The 27,166-nt window shown below is 43.6% G+C and overlaps 1 protein-coding gene across 1 annotated transcript in view; it reads right to left on the bottom strand.

Moving 5' to 3' along the window:
* Nucleotides 1-998: 998 nt before the first annotated feature.
* Nucleotides 999-27,166, bottom strand: part of ERN2 (endoplasmic reticulum to nucleus signaling 2) — a 176,665-nt gene continuing 150,497 nt past the window's right edge. The window contains exons 18-22 of the mRNA XM_069209679.1: nucleotides 26,798-26,945; nucleotides 25,394-25,521; nucleotides 20,889-21,012; nucleotides 12,699-12,766; nucleotides 999-12,391 (exon numbers count right to left, since the gene is read on the bottom strand). Of these exons, the coding sequence (XP_069065780.1) occupies nucleotides 12,200-12,391; nucleotides 12,699-12,766; nucleotides 20,889-21,012; nucleotides 25,394-25,521; nucleotides 26,798-26,945 (660 nt within the window). The 3' untranslated portion in view covers nucleotides 999-12,199. The remainder of the gene's footprint in view (nucleotides 12,392-12,698; nucleotides 12,767-20,888; nucleotides 21,013-25,393; nucleotides 25,522-26,797; nucleotides 26,946-27,166) is intronic.

Genomic DNA, 27,166 nt, shown 5'->3' with positions numbered 1-27,166 from the left:
TCCCAGGTTTAGGATTTCCCCCACATTTTCTACGTAAAAGAATCCCAATGTGTGGAGATCACTGCTTAGAAAGGAGAGGCGACAGCTGAGACCTCGCACGTAGGTTTGTGAATAGCATTTTGTAATATGTAAGATGTACTCCGAAAATAACACCCAGAGTGTTTGAGGAGTGTTATTTTCTGACGATTTTCTCATGCGGATAATTTTTTTTTCTCCCCCCCATATTCACACGTTTGCCATCTGATTAGTAGAGTAAAGTATTTTTTTGCATTTTCTGCAGGCGTTGTCAGACTGCCTTCCCTATTTGCAAAGTGTCCTGTAGGAGAAAGAAGGTTGCTGCAGACCCACGCCGAGTACCTGCTCTTATGCTTTCCATCTATTCCATGATAAAATGTGACTTGTTTTGTAAGACATTTTGAAAGAGGATTCTTAAGGCTAGAGGACTAAAACTTAGTGGCAAAATGGAGAAGGTAGAGGTTAAAGTAGAAGTGTGTCTACTACAGTCCCCACACACTGCATTTGTGCATCAAAAAAGATCATACAATACCAGCGATCACAGAATGAGGCATTGGTGTTCAGAGAACAAACACCTGATTATGGGCGATGGTCTTCAACAGAATAGGGAATAGCAGAGATTTTCATGTTGGCGAAGCTAGGGAAGATGTAGTTGGAGAACATCATCCTTAAGGTGTCAAGATTCCATACCTTTGACCCTGTAAGCCTTGAACAAATTCTTGTTCCTGGAGGAGAAATCCTGTGTTTCAGAGCCACCTTCACATACCACGAGATAACCTGTATTCTGTTTTGAAATAAAAAATGTGGCAGAGCTTTGTCATAAAAACAATCTTCAAAAATCCAGCCTGGCCTATTGGACACTGATTTTCAAATATAATAATACAGAAAATGCACAAAGCATCCCTTGGCTACTCCCTGAGTATCCTGGCGATACATACTGGCAATGTTTAAATCATTTGTTACTCTCTTCCACAAATTGCTGTGTGAGTTTTTATTTATTTGTTTTTATTTTTTCTGCAAAACATTAATACAAAGTAAATATGAACGTATTTAATTTAAAAACACAACATTGGTTTCCAGTTATTGATTTCCTGAGGAAAGATTTGCAGACATCCTCACCCATAAGCGAACCACAATCAAAATACAAAAACCCTTACACAAGCTTTAAAAAATAACTTCCCAAAAACTATTTCCCACAGAAAACCTGCCTCCACAAGCCCGGCTGGCATGCTTAATTAGTGGGCCTTGAGGTTCTGCACTCATGTAAACACATCATGTTAAAACCAGCTTCCAGAGCGTTTACAGTATGCCTGCAACAAGAAGATGGTAGAGGGTGCATTTAACTTTGACCCAATTGTTAAAAACTAAAAAGAAAACATTAAGTCAAATGATCAGTTTTGCTCAAGACTAGTGTTCTGGCCCAAATCGCAGCAGTAGTATCAAACAAGGTCAACCCAATAGAAACCTGGCTAATCACACAGATATGCTGTGGTTCACTAAGTTGTCATTTAACCTTCCAGTTTCAAATTCATGAACAAAATATTTTAATCAACAAAATCTATGTGGTTTAGGAGCTTTACAATAGTCACTACTAATAATGCGCTGAAGGCAACCTACAGTAATCCACACAGTAGTTAGTTGAACAGGCAAAAAAGTACTTTGTTCCCAATGTAAGATAAACAGTGCAAGTACAAATAATCTTAAAGATGGAACAGCATCTGTCGGTGTCAATCATATTGCTACAACTCTGCAAGCTTAAATACAGTCTGTTTTATCATCAACAAAGTTTCAGTGTTGGTAATACATGTCAAGGTCATCATCAGGACAGAATAATTTAGGGATACCTGTGCAATTAAAAAGAATGCCTCAAGTTTATCGAAATAGGAAAGGGACCCATTGTTGGCCGGCATAAGTAAGAGTACACTCACTAATTGTTTTAAGACTCCATCTCAGGATTATTGTTTGCTCCAGTACATACACACTCGCACTGTTCACCTACCACTATTCCAAACAGCAGAGACATGCAGCTTGCAAACTGGCTCTCGGATGGATCTAGAATTGTGCACCTGCAGAAGAAGGTATGAAGAAGTGTGTCCTGAGTGTAAGGGAAAGGGGGAGAGGGGGAAAGGGTATGCACAAGAATTAGTCTAGAGGTGGCAGTGGGACAATGATGGGCGTGAGATGATCCATGACAAGTTGAGAGAGGTAATCACTGTTTCTACTGTGGAGATCATGATTCCTTCATTGTGGTTAAAGCCTAAGGGCCAATATGGACTGAGGTTCTCCAAGGATGTTCGCATGAACAATTCAAATGACAGAACTTCTCAACTTTCACTCGCAAAATGTTTTTGCTCTAAACGCTCTTCTACTAAATGGTACTGCATCACGTAGAATGAAACACTTCATAATACATTTGATAATGGATGAGAGTGGGCATTACGGGAACTCCACAAACGAGCACTGGAGTCGTTGCTTACCCATACCTACTAAAGTCATGCAAAGTAGCACCCACTAGTATTGCGTGTAGTGTTGGAGCCAAATGTAAAGAGGTGCAAACAATGGCCAAAACCTTGCTGGGTGACATGGCATTATTCTGTAATGTTTAATATGTCTAACAATCATGAAATAACACAACATGATCTAACCCTTGGTGGCTGTCTGCATTGACTATATTACTCAATGGTAAATCTTGAGTACAAAATGACAGCGATGATACTGCTCAATATCCTTCGTGGCACAATGCCAAATTAGGTATACCTGCACATGAGAACAATGTTAACTATGATTGCATGACCAATGACATCATCAGCGTCCAACACATCTCAAATACAACACAGCACAATTTTTGTCCATTCCAACAACACAGCTGATTTTCACACAGCACTGATATGCGCAAATCTTAGTAAATCTACACCTGAATTTTTGTGTTTGGGATTCTCAATGCATAAGTGGCGAATAGGCATTAGGATGCTATATAATGGATCCAGGACCAATCAGTGCGCTGGGTGTCTTAGATCTCTGTGCTCTCAAGGTATTGGATTGGCAGCTTTGTGGCACGTCACCTATTCTCTGAGGATTTCTATCATTCCAAATTGATCTACAAACCCAGACACTGCTCTCTGGTCAGGGTTATTCTGGTCACTATATTCTTACTTAACAGGTTTTGCCTCCTAGATCTTCCCTCACATGGAACCTGCCCTTCAGTAAACCGTTCTGCTTGGTTCCTAAAATCATGATCTATTATCTCCTTGTAGCTATGAGATTGTCTGCAGACATCATAAAGAGTAAGCATAGAAGATTCTACCTCCAGCTATAGGCAAAAACTGTCAACCCGCATGCCTTTTTCTTGCAACCGTCTTCATTCATGAATGTCTTACTTGGCTAATTGTGGTGTCCAGACTGAATGCTGAATATGTTACATTTTGATGAGTTTTATATAATTGAACTCTTAAAAAAATATATGTTGTCAAAATGTATTTTGAGATGTTCATTCTTTTACAATGCTCAGTTGAGTGATGCTCAAACACATCAGGATTTGAATACTGGTGTATCTGTGTTGGCTCATAGCCCCTTTCAACCAAAGGACTCAATGATCTTATACCGATTAGAATGAAGGCAGCTTTTCTGATGTAAAGTCTGCTTGACGGATTAGTGAACTGCAAGTATCTGCTTAAGAACAATGCACACTTAGACAAGGATAAAACCTTTGTCCTGATTTATCCTTTCTAACAAACATCATGAGAGACAGACATTCTAAATATTCAATAAATTAAAATCTCCCTGTTTTTTGCTGGCCTGCTTTGAAAGTAGACAAATAGTGAACACCTGGATGCTCTAACTAAAGGATGCTTGGTCAGCATGTTCTTGGCTGGAACACAGCTTCAAATACTGTTTTTCACTGGATGGCATCTTTTATACAGAGCAACAATTTGTTCAAGGCTTTCAACAGCTTGGTAAAAACGATTACGCAGTTGGAGATGAGACAGGATCAGTGGATTTTCAGCTGCATTTTCTTATAAAGTTTGTGTAATAGTCAACCACTTTGGCTTACCCACCCGCATTATACAAAGAAGGCCGATGCACAGTTTAGCAAAGCATTGATGAACAATATATTTGGTTCCATAGTTAGGGTTTTGGGATCTGTTCTACTGTTTGAAATGACCAGGAAAGCCGAAGGGGGCAGATTAGTCAGAACAGGCATCTTACTCAGCTCTTCCTACTTCTTGTGTCTACAATGGAATCCCATTCTGGTAGACAAGAAGACTGGGAAATGAGCACTGAGCTGGGGCACACATTCCCTTTTTCTATGCTGAGGTGCTCTGACCAATTCCACTACTTGAAAGGATGCTCAGGCATATGGAGGAACAAGGAGATGGAGGAAGAGATCAGAAGTTAAACTGATGTGACATGTTCTGTGTACCAAGACCCTCTGTGACTGCTGGCCAGGCAGTCTGAGGTTATGGTTTGATATTTGATACTGGAGAACTGTAAAGCTGGAATGGACTGCTCCAAACATTTTGCTCAACTTCACACGGTGGTGTGGCAGCTATTGTAATAACGAGTCTGCTTATTTGTATATTAAGATTTTCTTTGAAGTCTTTGTACAGATGGAGTTTTTGCTGACTTTTCCCACTGAAATGATATGCTTTAAGAGCCAGGCCTGTGGCAGGATAGTCTTGGAGCAAGTTAATTACTTTAAGCAATGTTTTTTCTTTGTGAATGCTCTATATAACTGAAGATTGCTCACCTTGAAATATTCTCCAGGTGCGCAGACCCAAGGGCCTGATTTAGATATTGGCAGACGATTTACTCCGTCACAATGGTGATGGATATCCCGTCTGCTTAAATCTACTCCCATTATATCCAGTTGTGATTTAGATCTCGTCGGACAGGATATCCATCCCCGTTGTGACGGAGTAACTTGTCGGTCAGGCCCTATACAGGGTATGTTTGCAACAGTGTTCCCACACACCTCTAGGTGTGTGGTGGTGGTGTCCTCATAACACCCCAGACATGACAGAGTAGAGCTGCATATAAATGCTTCCCCTGTGCGCTGTCAGTTTCTTGTGTTTTGCTTTTAGCACCCTCAGACTTGGGACATGAACAGTTGTCAGTTACAGTGTGCTGAGTACTATAGTGGGACCTTTTTAGGTGTTAAAAAGAGACCACAGAACAGGATGGTTGGAAAGCACTAAGGATTCTTTAGTTAGATATATTAACCACCAGAAAGAGCTCTACCAAAGTTAAGTAACTTGCACTTTTGATGGATACTTCTAACTGCAGATTCCTCACTTCATAATAGATACTACATCAGTTCCTCCACAAGATGGAGTGTCTATGAAGTGGACTCAGACCAAAAAGTCTTGCAAAACTGGGTGGGCGAAGCGTCCTTCCCGCCCACCAGAAATGGCTGTCAAGTGCTTTGTGAATGTGGGCACTGACGCCAGGCAGATACAAGGAGAGGCAATCCATGCACCAACACAGTGGTAGTAGTTTTGGGCCTAGAAATCAAACTTTCTGGGGGCTGTGTCTTGGCCAATGTGTAGGAGATCGTAATGCGGAGGACTATCACCTCAGCAAGGTCCTCTTCTGCAAAGCAATCCCCCTTCTTTGTTCCAGAGACCCTCCTCTTTCAAGCAAGGAGAGGGAGAAAAGAACACTGACAGAGTGATGGATTGCCCAACGTGGAAGGGATTTAAAATTTTTAGAAGGCCACTTGAGTCCTCAGCACCGATTTTTCTGGCAAAAAGTTGGTGTAGGACAGTTGCACTGAAAGTGCATGTAGTTCACTCAAGATGAACTGCCATAATCTCAAAGAGGAAGACAATCTTCAAGGTCAGGAGACACAGGGAGCAGCTGTGAACTGGCTTGAAAAGTGTAAACATGAGTTACGTTCTCACTGTGGCTTCACAAATGTTTTTGGTAGGAACATGTGGGTCAAACCTTTAACAAATCTCATCAAAACAGGTGATTTGAACATGGATGGTTGATCGGGCAAAGGCAGAAAGGTAGAAGAAGCAGAAAAATGACCTTTAACAGTTCCCACTGCAGGTCTTTGCTAGGCTTAGGACAAAACAAATAGGACATCTGATCGCTTTGCCTGTACACGGTCTGTGTCCCAGACACTGCACCAGGTTACAAATCTATCCCAGGGCCCAGCATAAATAGATTTTGTGAAGGGGTGCCTAGTGGTGAGGTTTGCATTTACCACCTCAGGTGGAAATTTGAAGTGTCCATTACCGACACCTGGCCTCGATTTTATAGGACCATCTAAATCGTTCATATCATAATCCCTGTGGCCTTCAAATTTCAGTTACACCTGAATTTGAAAATTCATCCTGTGTTTCACTCTTCCGAAGTGAACCCTATCATGCTGATCCTTTTCAACACCTGTTTTTCTTGCCTTTGTATGTTTTAGTAAGAAATTTACCAGAATTTAAAGTTCAGGAATCTTTAAGAAAGGGCTTACATTATTGATTAGTTGGAAAGAGATGGTCAGTGCAGATTTTAAAGGGGTCACAGGCTCCTATCAAAAATGTCTCCACACAGTGCGCACCATCTTCATTGATAGAAGTTCTCTTTATAAAACAGAATAATTTTTTTCTGAGCCGAACAAAAAAAATGTGGTGTTCTAAACCATCATCCTTTCGAAGCTGCAAAAGGACAGCTCCAATGGCTGGGTCAGAGGCATCGGTTTTGACTATTAATTAATCAGAAGGGTCAGGATGTCTTAGATTAGGAGCTTAGGTAAAGGCTAATTTCAAGTTCTTGAAGGCTTCTTTAGCTACAGAATTCCACTTAAAACCTTGGCTGAGCATCTCTTTTTTTAATATGCAAGTGATTTTAAAGTTAACTGGGAAAAGTCACCGATAAACTGCAGGTAGAAATTGGCAAAGACCAAAAAGCATTGCGTTTCTTTAATGTTAGAGGGTGTAGGCCAATCCAAAATAGCTGAGATTTTTTTAGGATCCATAGAAACTCCACAGCTGGTCAAGAGAAAACCCAAGTACTCGACTTCAGGTTTGTTGAATTTGCACTTCTCAGGGTTGCAAAAAAGTTGGTTCTGGCGAAGCATATGCTGAACTTGACAAAATGCTGTTGGTGCTCATTAAGGTCTTGCAAATAAACCAGGATATTGTCAGGCTAGACCACAACAAATAAGCTAAGTGTGTCACAAAAGATATGGTCGATAAAATAGTGAATGATAGCAGGTAGGTTACTTAACCCAAAATCACTACATAGTATTCAAAGTGGCCCATAGGAACCCTGAAACCTGTTTACCACTCATCCCCTCACCTTATGCAGAGCAGATGATAAGCCTCTCAGAAGTCAAATTTGGTGAAGATTTTGGAACCTCTTACAGACTGTAGAATATCTTCGATTCCCGAAGTTCACTGGATGTTTTGGGTGCAAAAAAAAAAAATTGAAACACCAGCAGGAAATGTAGATCGGGTTATCAAGTCATTTTGAAGATTTTCCTGTGGGTATTGCCTTAAGGTCCCCTTTTCGGTTTCTCAGAGAGAGTAGATTCTTCAGAAGGGAATAGTGCAACTGGGTTCAATTGGAAAAGCACAGTCTAGTTCCTGATGAGGAGGCAAAAATAATTATTTAAGCTTTTTAAATAAATGAGCAAATTCCTGAAATTCCCTTGACGTTTCCTTGAAGAAGATTTATCATTCCAAGATCCGCCCCACCAACTGAGCCAAATCCTTTGGGAGGCCAATAAAAATGAGAAGAACAGCAGTGTTGATGACAGAATTGGGAGGAGAGGGATATTGTTTGTTTCCCAGTTGATATATGGGTTATGGTGAGCCACACATGGCACCCCCGAGTATAAGGACATGATTTGGTGAAGCAATAAGGTCAAAGGCTACGGTTTCCTGATGTTTACCAAAGATCAGTCTTCAAGAAGCCATCATTTTTTTGTCTGGGTTAGATGCTAAGAGAGAACACTCAACAGTATGAACCTGTTCTGGGGACTTCTTCTGAACTTGAGGAATGTTGCTTTCTTTAGCCCAGTTCTCTTCTAAACATAGGCTACTGGCACCAGAATCAAGAAGCTGCTAGTCTTTTGCTGTCTTCTCCTCTGGTAAACGTACCAGGACTGGCACACTGAAAAGCAGAACATAGGAGATTCCAACAAAAGCGATTTCAGGCACTCCTGCACATCCTTCATTCAAAAAGGACAGTGCCTGGTGTTTCTGGAAGGCCTTCGAGGAAGAAAAGGGCAAAATAGGATTAAGTGTTCTGAAGATCTGCAGTACATACATAACCAACTTGGAACTGGCCAAGTAAATCTGTATCCGAAAGGAGACATGAGACTGGAGAAGGAGGCAATAGGAATAACCTGAAGAACCAGGGCAGGGAAAAAGGCTGTAGAACTGGCAACAAAGGAAAAACCAGGAAAACCTGGAGTGAGGAAACACTGCGATGACTACTCAAGGCGGTACAATGAAAAGAGTAGTCCATTTCCTCCCCTTAAATAGCCAGAGACGGGAAGCAATCGAAAGTCACATGGATGATCCATATAGGCTTGGGAAAGCCCCCTGTGAAAATAAATGATGGCAGCCATCTTGGAGTGGGATGTTTATTTCCTTCCCAGAACTCCTATTAGGGGAATTATGGGAAGAAGAACCAAGGAGGACATATGCTGACAGACTTCCCCAGAGAGGGGATGGCAGCGTGAAGGAACTGCCTCAGCAGGCTGGCTACAGAGAGGTAAGTGAAGGCGGCGGCCTGCTGGTGCTGAAGCAGGGCTCCCTGCACATGAGGTGCAGAGAAAGGAGCATGTCCTGTCTGAGGCAAGATTTGGAGAGAAAGCCACACTATTGGCACAACACCTACTGAAACTTTGAGCATGAAGTGGGACAGTCATGGGGGCCAGGATAGAGTCCTGGTCTGCGACTTGGAGCAGAAGCGAGATCCACTTGAAGGCCATGACTTGTGTTTGGCGACATACAACTTCACCTGCATGTCTTGAATCGTTTTTGGGTGTCTTGTGTCCAGACACCGAAGGCAATTCTCGTGTAGGACCGTGACCAACATCAACTTCCTGCAGGAGTGCCACAACTTTTTCGGTGGCTACACTGTTAAAAAAATCTGAACGCCGTCCAAAACCAACAAATTAAGAAGCTGAGTTTTGGATTTATGTTGTAAGGTGTAGAAAAAAAAAGAACTGATGTCAGCACGCAGGAGCGGCTCTTATATTCGTCTCCACTGCCACGTCTAGGGCGGTATGGAGCCAACATGGAGCAGAATTATACAGGCAGTTATGAAAAGAAAATCTGAAATATTCCAATAACTCACCATCCGCTAAGTACAAGAGGAACTATTTCTCTAGAGCAGCATGCCATGTGCCCATGAAAAAAATATGTGCTGCTCTCCTGTGCTGCCTTCAGAGTTGCATGAGCTGTAACGTCCTCTGTCCATTCACACCAAAGCTGGTTCCTCCCACGACTTGAAGGAATGATGTGGATGGCTGCAAGCATGGGCAACATGGCAGGAGAGACTGAAGGGAACACAGTTCAACAAGACACTCCTTGGTGTTTCTCCACTCAGAATTACAGATTCAGCATGTATCAGTAATGGTGGGATGTGGAATTTTCTCAGTATTTCAAGTCAGACATTAAACATGTCCTGAACAATGGAAATTAAGAGGCAAATTGGAATTAGCTCACCCGATACTTGGAGTAATTCTCAATTTTTGGGTGATTTATCACTTGAAAATTTCATTAGATTTCAGACGGAGAAATTTCCTGGTGGGAATCACTGTGAGTTATATTTTAACATCTCTTGTAATTTCAATTTCGACAGTAACTCCTGTTGCTGGCCAAATTGGGAATGCCCCTCTACTTGAATTCAGGGCAGTAAATTACAGCAGATTTGCATCCACTAGGTTAAAAACAAAATGATTAAAAATGCTAATTTATTTTCAAGTGGCATTATATCAATTCATTCGGTGTAGATAACAATAAGTCGGGCCATTAACTTAGTTTGAACTATTTACCTGGAATGACATTTATTTAAAACCAAACTAAATAGGTACTTCTGGAATTACTGAAGGAATGGTGGGGAGTGGCTGAAGAGAGCGACTAAAATAAATGGAGGGGTTGCAGGATCTAGGGACGAGAGGAAGCCCGGAAGTGGCTGTAAAACTGGTGAAATGGTTCAAGGGATGTGGATAATGTGTTCCAGAACTGGAATCTCGCAATGGTTTGTTTAAAATGAATGGAGATTTTCTGATATAAATTAAATGTGTTGACTCTTCCACCTGTGGGTCTGCTCCCTTTCTAGTCAATTTTCTGATCAACTAGTATCACATTTTGATTTGTAAAATAATATAAAGCTAAATGCTCTATAAGCAGCTCTCAGGGTGTAAAGTTCATTTCTTTTGTATATAAACCTTTAAAAAAACAGAAAATCACGCCCAGCTACAAACAAAGAATGGTAATGCTAGTGCTTCCAAAACATTACAACATTTATAGTGATCCTTCTGCACCCTCCCCTGTGAACCCTAGGTTGTGTGCTCTCTCTTTATGCTGCCTCCACTAGGACAGAACCATGTCTAAAAGTGTAGGGGCTTTAGGCCCCATTCTTGTGAGGCATGTAAGGTATTTTTTGCACGGACATCTGAGGAAATGGACAGGGTCTTTTGATCCATTCCTGCCAAACCCTGGCCTCCACTGCAGACCAGGACCTAGGGATATCACTCCACTGACCTCCATTTCTTCATCAGGCCAAGCCAGAGGCTAATGACATAATTTAATTGACCCTCCAAGCATCTATGTCAGAGCATTCCAAATACCCCCTCCCCCCATCTCTACAGGAGGCCTAGCCGTGGGCTAGTGAAATATACAGCAGGGCATAGCTTGGTGATATCATTCTAATGAACTTTGCTCAATCGCAACAACAGGCAATGGCTTCGTGAAATTATTCCTCTGACCCTCTTCCTTCTTTCAAGCAGGGTAAACTAGGACCTTATGACACTGTTCCAATAAACATCACATCTCTACAGCTGGGTAGGGAGAGCCAAAGACTCCCCCTTCATCTTTACAGCATGCCTAGCCAGTGTCTTGAGATACTGTTCCAATGATCCCCCATTAATACGACAGGGCTTGATGATAGTCCCACGACTCTTCTCCATCTCTACCCTGGGAAGAACTTTCACCACACCTCTATGACAGGGCAGACCCCACGGAATATTATTGGAATTAATCCATAATTTCTATGGAGGACAGAACTTGGAATATTATTTCAGTGAGCCCTAATTCCACGTCTATGACCCAGTGGGGACATGGAATATCATTTCTACGAAACCCTCCCAATTTATGCAAGACGATTAATTTACCTGCTACTTGATTTCTGTGGCAGAGTAAGCAATTGGATACCCTTTAAGCACACCCTGGGTCTCTATTCGTGTGAGGGTCCAGTTTCTGGTTACCCTCTTACAATTAATTCTCCAGTATAACATTAGGTAGCAGAAAAGCCGCTTAACAGATTCCATTAATGTGCAATGTCGATTTGTAGTGCAACACTAGAACTTTCTTCTCTGACACAAGGCTAGATTTGCAGAATGCATCCCCATGTAGCCTGAACAGTTTCAAAGGCACAGTCAGGCCGCTTACTTCTCTGGTGCTGAGCCAGTTTCTCTAACCTTGCTAGTTGAGAGCCAGGACTCCCCATTCCTATAGCAAAAGACAGATCTTCTCCGTCTAAAGCGTTACACCATGTTTCCCTCCTCTAGTGCAGAGGCCATTCTTCTTTGCCTTTGGTGCTCTAACAGATCACTTCTGTTTTCAGCGCTGGGCTAGGTCTTTGTATCTTTTGTGAAGAAACAAGTTCTTCCATCTTCAGTGCAGTGACAGTTCACCCATCTCTGGTGCAGTATCCAAATCCACTGCTGTACACACACCCTTTCCTCTAGGCTTCAGTCCATAGACAGGTTCTCTGGATCTCACTACTCAGCAGTTTTCACAATGTCTGGTAAATGGTCAGATCTACTGACCTTATGGCTCTGACGCTTCCACAATCTCTAGTGCCTGGGAGATCTCCAGATGCTGTTGCTGTGAAGAGCAAGGTCACAGGATCCCGCTGCTGTGCATCCTTCAAAGACCATATAGTAGGATCAGTATCCTTTTCCATTGGCATGTGACCTCCACCAGCTTCCCTGCTGTCCTATAGAAGTTCATCTGCTTGGCTGCCTTGTTTCTTGATAGTAATAGGAGTGAAAAATCCTCTCTGTGGCACAGATCCTCATTACCTTGTAAGTGTGCAGAAGTAAATGTGGAAAGCGGGAGGTAAAATACTGGATGAACTGTTCTGGTAGCTCTCCTAGAGTCTCCTGCACATCTGCCGGAAGTTCCTGGTAGTGATGTTTCTGAGTAACCGAAACAAATAAAACATGTTAGTGTCAGTGAAGAAGCAGAATATTCACCAATGAAGCATGGGATGCACAGAGGTGATGGAGACCCAGATCAGAGATGATTACATAGAGACAATTTTGGGGTATTTGAGAGGGAGACAGAAGAGAAGTAATAGATGCATGGTTCTGACACCTGCAATGGCATGCCAGACAAGAAAGTCCTTATGGGTGAAAGTTTAGTGAGAAAGGAGAAGAGTAATTGTTTCTGGGGGAAAATGACAAGAGAAACAAAGTGTCAAATCTCTGGAAAAGTAAAACATACCTTATTTCTCATGGCTCTGAGAAGGTCTCGGACAGAGTTCCCTCTGTAAGATCGAAATTTTCTTAGGTCTAAAATCATTGAAACAAATAAATGTAAATAAAATATGAAATATCATCCTCAGACAATTTTCTGATGCAAAAATCACAAATACACAGATTTGAGGCTTAGAAACTGGTTACAGAAACTGAGATGCCAAGACACCAAGATCAAGGGCTGAAGGCCGCTTATACCATTGTCTCTGTCTCCATTCTACAATAGTCCGAACCTTTTGTTTACCACTTCTTCCCTCGATTGTCAGTTCTGTTGACCTGAATGACTTCCCACTCCTCACTCACACTTTTCACCCTTTCTTTACTCTACCTCTCTCTAGGTTATAGTTTGTATTTTATTAGCACTAAACGTGAACCTACACCTTAACCCATAAATTCTTAGGGGCTGCCTTATACGCATGAATGAGAACAAAATGCCCTAAGAAACAAATTCTTGAAATGGTAGGTGGTCACCTCATTCTGGGAAGTTTCGCTATATTGTTTCCTCACACAGCGGCTCTTCTAGCAGGCAGTGCTTGCAACTTAACATCCCACTCTAAAGAATGAATCTGTTTTCCAATCCCCATGGAATTGTTACTAAGCAATATTAGGCTCCATTAATGGATGATGTTTTCATCTCCAGGAGCTTAGCATCCATTTTTCAATATCCTGGGGATCCTTACCAGCGGGTCCCGAAATGTGAAAAGGCTGAGTCTCCAAGACTTTGGGGTGGAACTGGAAAGGGCTAGTTCTGTGCATATCTTTTTGAACTATGCAGCAAATGTTATGTTGTAAGGGACAGTCAGGCTGTATAGAGCTCTATGGCATCAAGTGATGATTTAAAGTCTTTGTTCTAACTCCACTAAAATGGCAGTAACATTCTGAAAATGACTGACGTCTGAGTACAGTCTTCATTAGGAGCCCAAGGTCCAGACAAGTGTAGTGATTTAGCAAAAGAGGAACAGCTGTCCCCACCACCATGCCAAATAGGTGGATGGCTACTAAATGTTTAAGATGTTAGGTAGGCCCTGGCTTTAAATAGGTCTTTTGTGACCAAAGGTGTAGCCGTGCCTCCATTCTTAAATGATGTGGTGGCCTTTAGTGTCAAAGAGGATTGAGTATATCAAGGTGTTACAGCCATGGTATTTGTCACAATTCAAGTATTTCAGAAAATCCCTTGCAATATTAAGTGCTCTTACATAGAAAGGGTGTAGTAGCAGGTAAACTACCTTCTGCATTAAGTGCACTTCAGAGGCACAACAGTTCAGCCACCAAACCAGCATAGGAACATTATCCAATGGCCTCTACCGTGGATCAGCTCTACCTACTATGAAAAAACTACAATACATTCATAACACGGCGGCCGGACTACTCCTACATATAAAGCCGCTAGCCCACAACTCCCCTGCCTTGAGGGCCCTACTTTAGTTACCGGTTGCCAGAAGATCCACCTTCAAGCTGCTCTGTATCACCCACAAAGCAATACATAGAACAGAATCGCTTCTCACCAGGAATAAAATCACCAAATACATTCAACAAAGAAACCTCTGTTCAAGAATGGCACCCCGCCTCAAAACACCACCATAGAAGAAAAAGACAATAGGTGGTGCATCGTTCTCTGTTCAAGCAGTCAAACTATGGAATTCATTACTTCCAAATATAAGATCCAAGCATAACTATCTTATCTTCAGAAGACCACTCAAGAATCGGTTCTTTCCTACATAACCTCCATACTGAAAGAGCAATGGACTGCATATCCCCGTACATAAACAAGTTATAATAGGATTATGTGTATTTCTTTGTACAAAAATGTATAACTATTTTATCTTAAAATATGTACATACTCTTTAGGCCTGTTTAACAAATGTATATTTTACTTCAATAAAATGTATATATTTATGGATATGTGTACGATCTATGTATATATATATGTGTGTGTATATTATTCTACACTTAACATGTTCAAAGGTCATTGCATAGTTTCTATATAGGTTGCATGATTAGATGATTATGAGTCTCTGTTTTTATTTTATCCATTACAATAGGTAAATATTATCTTAACTATTTATCTACAAGCGTTTCACTATTGAAATATTGAGGAAAGATAAAATTACACAAGTAAATTACCTTCTTGAAAGTCTGTGTTTATAAGATATAGCTTTAAATCTCAACATATTATGGTGGTCATTCTGACCCTGGCGGTCTTTGACCGCCAGGGCGGAGGACCGCGGGAGCACCGCCGACAGGCCGGCGGTGCTCCAATGGGGATTCCGACCGCGGCGGTAAAGCCGCGGTCGGACCGGCACCACTGGCGGGGTCCCGCCAGTGTACCGCCGCCCCATTGAATACTCCGCGGCGGCGCAGCTTGCTGCACCGCCGCGGGGATTCCGACCCCCCCTACCGCCATCCAGATCCCGGCGGTCGGACCGCCGAGATCCGGATGGCGGTAGGGGGGGTCGCGGGGCCCCTGGGGGCCCCTGCAGTGCCCATGCCACTGGCATGGGCATTGCTGGGGACCCCGTAAGAGGGCCCCTACATGTATTTCACTGTCTGCTGCGCAGACAGTGAAATACGCGACGGGTGCAACTGCACCCGTCGCACAGCTTCCACTCCGCCGGCTCGATTCCGAGCCGGCTTCATCGTGGAAGCCTCTTTCCCGCTGGGCTGGCTGGCGGTCTGAAGGCGACCGCCCGCCAGCCCAGCGGGAAAGTCAGAATTACCGCCGCGGTCTTTCGACCGCGGAACGGTAACCTGACGGCGGGACTTTGGCGGGCGGCCTCCGCCGCCCGCCAAGGTCAGAATGAGGGCCTATATTCCTTACACATTTATTCCCTTGATTATATAATTACTTATCTATATATTTACTAGTCTAATCCTATTGTACAAGAGAAAAAAATCATTTTACTCTCTCGAAAGCTTTACTCTGTCTGACCATCACCCTATACCTCCATTGATCTATCCTCGACCTCCACTCTCACTCACCCCAACCCATTCTACTACTATGATCCCCAAAATAACCCTTCTCATACTCTTCCCTCCTCTACCCCTCCTGACTCACCCAAACCTCAGTGTACAACTATGATCTCCCAAACAGCCCAACTAAATTCTCCTTCATTTAGCTCTCCTTGACTCATCCCAAATCCCATTTAACTACTATGATCTCCCTATTACCTTTCTACAGACTCTTACATCCTCCTCCCCTCCTTTACTCATCCCAAACCTCATCTTACTACTATGATCTCCAAATTAACACTTCTGGATTCTTCCCTCCTCTATTACTCTATTCAAATGAACTAACAGACTCACATGTCCTCTGCTCAAATTAACTCATACCTTCCTATACTAAGAGTAATACTGTACTCATATTTCCCTATACTAATCCACCACTAATCTTTTTGGGTTCCGGAGTAGCGTGCTACTCGCCAAAAAGCACTGTGATGCCTTGTCAGGGGTAGGAGGTGCTATATAAATACAATTACAATAATATAGGAAGCAGGTGGTTCAAGTAAACAACAATCTCCTCCATACATGTGGCCGGTATGTTTACACAATATGCCGAACAAGCATGGTTAGTGAAATCTCATTCAGCAGTTCAACCACTAAAAGTATCCACGTCCCTTAAAATCATTCATACCTCTTTCAGGCCCTCCTACTTCATATGTAGGGAGGTCTCCTCCACAGTCACATCTAGGATAGCTGCCAGGTTTAAGTGGCTCACCAGGGTGCAACTTAATAGACATACAGCATTACTGCATGTGCCTCACAAATCCGGATTTGGGTACCACCCTGATTTCTTTCTGGGTTGCCATAATGATCAACTCTTCTTGCAATAGTCAGATCCTAGTGCTCCCAGATTGTTCCACTGGTCCTCCACTATCGTCCTTAGTGGGTGTCAATCAGGACTGAAAGAGGGCAGCCTTTCCTCTAACCGCCATCTTCGGATGCTTGGGTGGAACTCTAGAGGCAGTGTGCACAGTCCTGCACCTCCCACATAACATTTCCAGCACTCATGTTCACACAGAAGGCCTCAGCCATGAACACCATACCTGCTTATCTGTGCCAGTGCTGCTACAAGTAGCTGGTTCTTCATCCTGGGCATCTGGTTCTGTCCAGGGTAAAGAGTGAGCTGCAGCCAGATCCTGGGGTGTACAATGGGTTGGTGGTTCCGAGGAAGCCCCCTCCCTCAAAAGCTGCACAGATCAAACTTGGGTGGCACCATTTTGTAGGTTGAAGGCATTGTCCTTAAGTAATGTTTGCAGTGTAATGTGGAAAGCACACACTCCAACGAGGCATCAGACAGGGAGCTGCACTTCCACTGACCAGGGCCACCCTCTTCTCATCCCCAACTCACACATCAGTTAGCTGGAAGCGGTTCAGAGACTAGAGGTGCCCTGGGGCTCTGACAAAAGTAGGCCATTCTGGACTCTGGCTCCCGCTGTCTTGTTTTCTCTTAACATCTCTGTCCAAGTTCGCATGGCAGTCTACGCCCTCGAAACTAAATTTAGCCTAAGGTCATCAAAGATAAACTTTAAATATAGAGCTAAAGCACAGGTCTGGGATTTGGGAAATTATGAAATAACCAAACTATATCGCTCATTGGAAATCAATGGCTCACCCACACTAACAGCCCTCCAACCAGCATGGGAGGCTGATATCCATAATTTAGATGATGAGGACTGGTGGAGGCCATTTGAGATTACAGGGTGTGTGTGAGGGTGGGATGGTTGACTGTGTCGAAGACAGCAGAGAGCTACAGCAGTATCACAAGGCAGGGTCATCTTCACCTGTCTTCAGGAGGGCACTGCCTATGATGTTTAAGGTATCGGTCTCTGTGCTGCAGTGTAATCTAAAGCTACACTGGTAGTAGTGCAGGAGGTGGTTAGCATTAATGCGATCTTAAATGCTAGATTGCCTTTCAATGATCTTGCTAATGAATTGTAGGTGAGTGATGGGCTAGTAGTTGGCAAGTTCATCAGGGTCTAGTGTAGGTTTCTATAAGAGTAATGGATCTGGCCTCAATTGAGAGCTTCTGGGAAGATGCCTTAAGTGAGGGAGGCACTGACAATGGTGAGCAGGGGTGAGAGAGTGTCCCCAGAGAGAGCTTTGCCTAAGGACGATGTGTATAAGACATCATCTTCATAAGATGTGGCTTTGAGAGAGTTGAGTATGTTGGAAAAATCCACAAGAGGTAGGGCTTTGAAGGATGATCACTGCTTGATTCTATGGGGAGAAGTGGGCGTAGGAAATAAAGCAGGCTTGATATTGTTGTGCTGCTGTCGGTCCTTCGGCATTTTTTCACTGAGGAAGAGTTTGATGGCATTGTACTTGTCTGTGGAGTGAGGAAGAGCTGGGTTTAGCATGGGGTTAATACAGTGCTTGATTATCTTGACAAGTGTCCTGCTTCTGTTGGTGGCTTCATTAATGGTGCTGTAAAAGTACTTTGCTTTGGCTGACGTGATGAGATGTGTGTGTTGAGTGAAGGTACTCCAGTATAATGAGGTCATCTAGAGTGCTGTTTTTCTTCCATTTTATTTCAAGTCTACGGATCAATCAATTATTGTCAGCAAGGTTTTCACAGTACCAGGATGCTGAAGGCTCTGTCTTGCACTTGAGTGTTTTAATTGGAGCACACAGTTTCCCCAAAAAGTACTGAAGTTGTTTAGAAGGGTGTTGGTGTCAGATGTGGAGTTGATAGGATGAGATATGAGCTCAAGCATTAGGTTGTCAATGGAGATTTCTTTGAAAGATCTGAAGGTTTGTTCTTCTGTTTTGGCTTAACCTTGGTTTGTTGGTAGGACGCTGAGAAGAGAGATAAGGGTGGCAAAATGGTCGGTCCAGCCCAAAGATAGGGCTAGTCTACATTGAATTGTTGGTCATGTTGAGAAGATAAGGTTGAGATGTGACCTTTGGAGTGTGTTAGTTGTGTGACCGTACCACACTGTGTTAATTCAAGTTGAAGAGGGTGTTTCTTTTTTTTTTCTTTCTTTTTTATTTTTACTTTGAGCTTGTGTTGTCTGAAAGGTTGAAGTCACCTAGGAGGGTGGCAAGGGCATGTTGGATGGACAAGGTGGCGAGAAGATTGGTGAACTCATCAATGAAACTTTTGTTCTGCCGGGGGGCCTGTAGATGAAATAGAAGGTGGTAGTCTGAGTTGGAAATTTGATGTTGTTTTCTCCACAGAGTTGAGTGTATCTTGTTTGCCTAGAGTGCAGGACCTTGAGGACTGACTAATAATTGGAAGGACCCCTTCACTTTCAAAAACTCCCTGTGTGCACGGTCCACAAGATGGATGCAGAAGCCTATGCAAAGAAAGACATCTAGGATGTGCCATAATTTGAGGGAGGACCATGTTTCTGTGATGAAGAGGATGGCAAGTTTGTGATAGGTAATTGGTTTATTTAGGACTCCTTCACTTTCAACAATGACTTAAGATGCCCCCACAGCCACAACACCCTTATATTTTCTGATCTAACCTCCTCACACCATAGTACAGGGTTGCAATATTGCTCAAAGCTACCCCAGCACTGACGCCTACACGGACCAGGACCAAGTAGAAGATAAGGAGAATGATCCAATTTATATTGTGGTTCCAGGGAGGTGGGCAGAATACGTTCCTGTCACAGGCCCTGCCTTGAATCACAGTGGCTGTAAGGAGCACATCAGGATATCACATGGATGTTAGATTTGCTGGAATCAAGGACAATTAAATTCTACACTTCGCTGTCTAGTCACATGCCCCCTCCAAAAGTTGATTTAACCAAGTTTCATCAACACTGACAAATAAGAAACACTGAAAATAAGCTAATAGAGTGCAGTTCAAGTGACTGCAGTTCTAAACACCCACAGGGTTGTGTATTTTAAAGAGTACAAACATGTAACAAGCACACTTGTACACAAGATGACAGACTGTCATAGTTACATGCATGTGGTACTTCATAACCCTGAAATACATTGCTGTTTCCTGTGTTTACATGTCTTTTGTTGCCTGTTGTTCATGGTTGGACATCTGGTTTTTAAATTCTGTAAGGGCACCTTTTTGTGGGAAACACAATTTTTGCTCTGTGATTGCCAAACCATGTAATTGGACTAGTGTTATGTAATTGTCTTGCTCAATCACAATGGTGATCATTTTTTTACCACAAAAAAACTCTCCTCTTCCCTTTAAGGTAAATGCTTCTGCATGGAGATGTTGGGCCATTTATGGTCAGGGATCTCTGGTAAACTAAGAGGTGATTAGGGAGGGTCTTTAGTCCTGATCACTTTAATGAAACTGCACACCGTGGAGCTGACCTAAGGATTGGGTGGTAGCTACAGATTTTAGGAGGAAGTGGCAAGAGGATTCCTTGCCACACTACCTCTACAGCACAGGGAATCCCACCTGCAGATTTTCCATGGGCATTGGATCATAAAACAGACTTCCCACTTCTTCCACAAATTGGCGGATTTGCAGTTACCACTCAACTCTAAAATCAGCTCCCGTATCTAATATGTTGAATGTACATTTTCTCTTGATTAGTCAACTGGAGCAGGGCCCAATAATCACTTTTTCTTGTTTAACAATAAAGGGTGTTCGGCCAAGCATAGGGAATTGATGGATGTCTATGAAGAGTTATTTATGTTAGGCGACCTAATAAACTAAAATGTGCTTGCAAATAAAGATAGGATTGTCTAGCAGTCAGCATTTTTTTATGTGGCTGAAAAAACGTTCAAATCTGAGCATCTCTACAGGTTTAGCTTCCATGTTTGTCATTTTAGTGCTGCACAAATTATTTCATAGACCCTGAAAAGCATTAGCATTTCCTATGTAATCTAGTAGCTTCCCATTTGTTGCATTAGTTTCAGGACTTTATTTCATGAATCCACATTGATTCACCCACTGGCGTCTACTCATTGCTTCATTGTTGCCTTATTTTGTCTTTCCTTTGACTACAACCCTCTATCCACATCCCCTTCTCCATTCTATTACTCCTCTCTTTCATTACCTTATTTTTTCACGCTAGGTTTTCCTTATTCTCTCTTTCTTTTGTCTTCTCTGCCTAACATCTGTTAGTTCTCATGCACCTTCTTTTCTCCACCAAAGGAAAAGCCAACCCACCTATAAAAAGTAGTCCCACAGCTTTCTCCCCGGCCGGCTCGCTCCTTGCCCAAGATATGGACTTACCTGTTTGCAGTGGGATGGATATGTGCAGTCTCCAGTTTACTCTCACCACCGAGCGAGCGTGAGACTCAAGAGCCATCATAATAGACCCATCAGCTGGCTCCTTCTCTATTCGATCACTGATATCCTAAAAAACAAAACAGAAGACGCAAAATGGAACTCGATTCCTCATCATAACCCCAAAGAATACTGCCATGCTCCCTGTCACAGTCCTCAAGTGTGTCCTGACTCTATTTCAGTCTTCTGTCCTGGAGAGACCTCCTTTGCTCCTCTAGCTTCAGATCCTCGAATGAAACCCCAGACCCAAATTCCACACTAGTCGCTCTGAACACCCATGGGACCAGTGCCCTTATCTCCACTCAGCGTGCTCTCGGTGTGGCTCCTTGTACTGCCCCATAATTTGTCCTGTCCTTCCTGGAGCCCACCACACCAAAAGCAATAACCCTTCAGAACTGGCAGTCGTCCAAGAAAACAGTCCAGTAGGAATGATCGCAAATCTTCTGGGAACTCACAACCTCAGCAGACTAGCACCCACACTGGGTGTGGTGTACCATTTAAAGAAAGGAACATTCTAGAATGCCTACTGTTGGTGCTTGTTAAGAAATGCACAACTGTGTGATTCTTGGTTATTGTCAGAGATGGAGGACTGGGTAAAAAAAAATGTGTTTCTCTTTACACTGGATGGCCCCTTTAAATAATGTCCATACTTCTCGTTCAGTGTGCAGATCTCTGAATTGGGACCCTTTTGGATGGAAAGAGAGAGACCATTCCAGAGAATGGGGAGGTGGGAGGGCAATGAGGAATCTGCAGGTATCGAGAACAGGCACTCAGAGAGCTAATGTAGTGGTAGCAACCTTGGACCTCCAAGACCTCCAGAGGTTGCTTCTGACCAATGCATTGCAGGTCTTAATACCGAGGACTATACATCTCAAAGTTCTTTTCTGCACCGCTTTGCCCCAGAGAAAGCCACAAAAAGCTATTGCTCACCTGATTTTCTTTGTTGCAATCGATGTAAAAACTCAAGGCTCTCAGGGTTCAGCTGATGCAGTCTCTCCTGCTCTTTCAGTGAAGAAGGAGCAAAGAACATTAGGGAGGGTGATGGATTGGCCAATGTAAAAAGGAGTCCCAACTTTTGGCAAAAGAGGCTACCCTAGTCTTCAACCTCATTTTATACAGGAAAAAGTGGTGTAAGTCGGCTGCAACGCCAGAGCTTGCAGCTCACTCACACAACACGCTGAAGTAATCGTGATGAGGAAGATCATCTTTAGAGTCAGAAGACGCAGTGAACAAATGTGCTTCGAATCAAAGGGTGTACACGAGGAAAGTTGGAACCATATTAAGATCCCAATGTGGCACCACAAATGGTTTTGGAAGAAACATGAGGGTTAAACCATTTATAAACCACATCACACCAGGCGATTTAAACAAGGACAATGATCCAGCATGTGCAAAAGAGCCAAACGGCCGACAAATAAAACTTTGATTGTTCCATAGCAGGTTCTTGCTGCACCAGAGATGAAACAAATAACAAAATATCCAAACTTTTTGCCTGCAGTGCGTATATTTTGCAGGATGCCCACCAGACCACAAATGTGTCCCGGCACCTAATGTAATTGGACTTTTGTAGAAGGATGCAGAGCAGCAAATATAACATCCACAACCTTAAGAGGTAGATCAAATGCAGTTGGCTGCCACTGCTAAATGTCCACACACTGAGATGTAGATTGTGAGGGTGCAAACTCTGCCCTGCTGCTGCAACAGAAAATCCTCCTTGAAGTGGTGGCCTGATTGTAGAGGGCAGACGCTCATTCACAGAAGTTCCTGGTTCCCTCTGTCCTGGCACCATGCTGAGCCACTAGAATGACTTATGCTGAATCATTCCTGACCTTCTTCAGAATCCGGACAGGAGGCAGAGGTGGAAAAGTGTAAATGCTCCACTCTAAGAGAAATGGGCCTCCCACAGACAGCATTCTTCAAAACTCCAGCGTGCAGAGGTTTTGATAATGTGGTGAAAAGATCTAGCCAGGGTTCTTCCCACTGTTGGAAGATGCTGTGTGCCACTTCGAGGTGTGACTGCCATTCGTGATCTGCCCAGTGCTATTGGCTGAGCTCCCCTGTCCTGGAATTTAAAGATCCTGTCAGGTGGTTCATGATTAGGGAGAAGCCCTGACATTCCAGTCAATTCTAGAGCTGTACAGCCCCTTGTTGTCACTTGGCGCTGGACCCAGGACCTCATTACTTTCTGGTTGTTGCAGTGCTCCATGGTGGTGGTAGTGCCCATGAGAACCTGTACTAGCCTCCCACTTAATGAATGGTAGGAAGGCCTGAAACTTCAACAGACTGATATGAAGGCAGATCTCTGCCGGAGCACAGTGTCCATTAATCTCCATCTCTTCCAGACCACCATCCCAACCCAGGAGGGACGCATCTATCCCCAATATGAGATCTGGGTCTGCCACTAAAGTCTTTTGCAAGTGTTTTTGATATGTGGACCAAGTGAGAGAGATTTCCCTGATGCTGCGCCGTTGAGACTTCAGGCACCACTACAGAGCCCGCAAATGCCAGCGTGCATGCTTTACACGCAGGATGCATGAGGACAGGAGGCCCAAAGGCTTCAGAGTCAGTCTCACTGAAATCTAGGATAGAGCCTGAAACATTGGAATCATATCCTGAATATCGCTGACCTGCCGCTCTGGAGAATAGAAGGAAAATCACACTGCATCCAGAATGGCTCTGATGAAAGGGAGCTTCTGAGAGGGAGGCAGGTGTCACTTTGTTACGCTGACAGTGACCCTTAGTGAATGGCAGGAGGTCCGCTGTAGTCTAGAGGAGGGTGACGACCATCTAGGGCGAGCCTGCCTTCAACAGCCCATCATCGAGGTAGGGGAAGACTGGAAACCCTGACCTCCACAGATGGGCTGCAACCACCACTATCACTTTCGGAAACACCTGAGGAGTAATGGTGAGGCCAAAGGGGAGCACAGCAAATTGAAAATTCTCATGGCTCACCGTGAACCATAGGAAATGTCTGTGGGTTGGCATGACGAAGATAAGGAAGTATGCGTCCTGCAGGTCCAACTCTACCATCCGGTCTCCAGGGTCCAGGGCAGACAGGACCTGAGCCAACATGAACATCTTGAATTTCTCCTTTTTCAGGAAGTAATTGAGTGTGCGGGTCTCATATTGGGTGGAGGCCACAGGTTGGAGGCCTCCATCCTTTTTCGGCACCAGAAAGCAGAAGGAATAGCCACCACAACTCACTCCTAATTTCAGCACTCTCTTGATGGCTCCTTTGGCCAAAAGAGCCTGCACCTCCTGACACAGAAGAAAGGTGTGGTCCTCCATCAGCTGATCTGAGGATGGTGGCATGGGCAGCAGGGTTTCTGAGAATGGAGTGCGTAACCCCACTGAACAATTTGGAGCACCCATTTGTCAGAAGTTATGGACTGGCAGTGGAACAGGTGTTGCTTCATTCTGCTGTCGACTTGTTGGCTGTGATGTTGCAAGGTCATGTCAAAGGAGTTTAGAGGCTGCAGTTGTCAGAGGAGGAAAGTGGGGGGGGGGGCTGGGCAGATATCTGGTCTTGGAAATAGACACAGTTGGCAGCCTCTACTGTAGCCACAGAAGAGCGGAATGCAGAATGGGGCTTACGTGGGACCATGGAGAGTTTGTAGTTGAGATATTGCTCAAGATTTTCCAGATCCAGTCTGACGCCCCTGGGATAATTCTAAGGAAAGGAATATATGGCTAAAAGTCTCTATCAGAAAGTATAGTCATTGCTGGGCTGTGCCTGAGACACATTCCTTGGACATCATTGTTTAAAATGAAAATTCTTTTTTTTTTTACTCTGTCCTGAGGATCATCCAGTTGCCATACTGGGAAATGTTTTATATTCTATCTTGAGTCAAGATATACATTTCATTGCTGTATGCCTACTTTGCATTTTCTGTGTTACATTCCTTTATTTAATTATGCCTTTGACTGGTTCATTGCCTATATGCTCAGCTATCCACAGCAACTCCAGCAGATACACAAGCATTATACAGAATTGCTATGATACTCAAATGAGGAACATAAACCTCAGTTTAGTTACTATTGAGCAAACTAACGCTTTTCAAACTGAGTTTGTGGATACCAGTTCCGTAAGTTACAGAGCTCTCCAACCTTTTGATGTCATACAGATGGCAACATGAAGGCTGCGTGTGGCATGATAGTTAATCAACAATCTGTCTGTTTAAACTGAGATCCCTGGCCCCGGGCACAAGGACAGAAGACACTTGAGCCATGACAGTGGAAGAGAAGTGAATCCCAGAAGTAGCACAAGGAAAAAAGAGAACCTCAGGGTATGCAGATGAAGAGAAGACGGCCTTTGCAGCACTCTGCCAGGGAGAGAAGAGACCTCCTCAGCACTGCAGCTTGTTCTCAGGTTAAATGAGACATCAGCTACATTGTGTGTACACAGCTTTCCCCTCATTAGCCTGATGCAGTAGGAAGTCTATGGGTCTCACCTGGAAGAACTGCAGCTGCTTCTCGTGGTTCCAGAAAAAGGGGTGCTTCAGGATACATTGTGCAGAGGGTCTAAGCTGTGGCTCTTCTTGAATCATTGCTTCAATCAGGTCCCGGGCCACGATAGCCTCTTCAAGGAGAAGAAAAACAACATTTATAAAAAGCGCTCATCACACTGGTACTGCATCTTATGACAGGTAGACTGAGTTGAACCTGCTGAAAAGGATCAAGTGAGCATCCTAGATTAGTGTGACCAGACAGGAGTGAGTGAGTGTGTATGAGAGATGGAGACAAAGATCTGGTTCATCTAGACGTGAGGCCATGCAGCACTCTCAATCTTTTTCACAGAGGGTGGGTTATATATATGTGTGCGCACAGTAAAAACTGTGTCTAGATGGTAAGGTTAACACAGGACAGGAGGATGTGAAACTCTTCTGTACAGGAAGTACCTACACACGTATGCCAGTAGAATGTTATATGTAATGAGTTCAGCTTGCCTTTCATCCTTTCTATCCACAGATAGCCAGAGGATCTCTCAGAGCCCAGACACCAAACTTTCACTACATTTCCACTGCTCTCTCAGAGAGTCATAGACATTGCACTCTCGATAAAGTGAAGAGTCTAAGAGATGTAGTCTATAACATCCACTGTGCAACAAATTCACAATAGGCTGTGCAAGCCATTCCAGACAATCCAGCAGCAAGGGCAGTTCCCAGCCTGACCCACTCTAGGTCTACGAAGAGAATTAATATTTAGGCCCATTACAAATTTACCCTTTTCCCCTTAAAGTTTCATTGCTTTCAAGTAAAATAAAAATTCAAACTCCTTTCCCATTCTGGAGAAATAAGGGCTCTTGGAGGTAAAAGCAAATCCACTCCCCTCCCTTGCTTCTGTCAGGAAGATAGTAGAAGTGCTGTCTCCATGCCCATTCGCGCCTGTGGTCTCTATGTAGAGTAACAGCAAGTACAGGGACTGTGCCCATTCCCTACTTCCTTTGCCTTTCCCAGGAGTGAATCCCTCTGGAGGGTCGTAGAAGTGCTGTCTCTACATTCCTATTTAAATCATTGGTCTATTTCTGGAGCTATAATATCTAGGAGGGAAAAGCAAGTAGAAGGTTCATGCCCTTGGCTCTTGCAAGAGTGATCCTGCCTGGAAGGTGGTAGAAATGTTGTGTCAGCATCCCCATTCGTATCGCCCTCCTTCTGGAGTGATAATATCCAGGGGGCACAAGCAAGTACAGGGTGAAAGCCCATTCCCTCCCTAGCCTCTCTTTGAAGTGACCACCTCTCAAGGGTGATGGAAGTGTTCTGTTTAAAAGCCCAGTGGCCTTGTTCTGAAAGGATCTCCCTAGGCCAAGGCTCCACCTTCAGCTCTGAATATGCTCTTATATCTCATGTCACTCTTACCATGACTCTCCTCTTCCAGGTACTGCAGCTCGTACTTCCCCATCAGAATATTGCTTTGCCGCCTTAAACTGTCCCCAAATGGATGCTGTCCGCGCGACACTACATAGTAAAATACACAACCTGCGGAGAAAATATCCACTGCATTCGTCTGAAAGAGAAGAATACATGAAACAATTGTAAAAACTATTGCAATCAACTTTTGCTGATTCTCCAAAACCTTTTTTGGTATTTGCCAAGGTATATATTTAAAATAAAGGTTCTGTGATGAAGATGATGATTACACAAATGACCACCTTCACAATGCAGATAGAGATCATGCTGAAGAAAAGTATGTATATTGCCCAGTTATTGTGCACACTAATTTGCATT

This window comes from Pleurodeles waltl, chromosome 10 (assembly GCF_031143425.1).
Source record: "Pleurodeles waltl isolate 20211129_DDA chromosome 10, aPleWal1.hap1.20221129, whole genome shotgun sequence".
Lineage (NCBI taxonomy): Eukaryota > Metazoa > Chordata > Amphibia > Caudata > Salamandridae > Pleurodeles > Pleurodeles waltl.
This window is presented reverse-complemented; position numbering and strand designations above follow the sequence as displayed.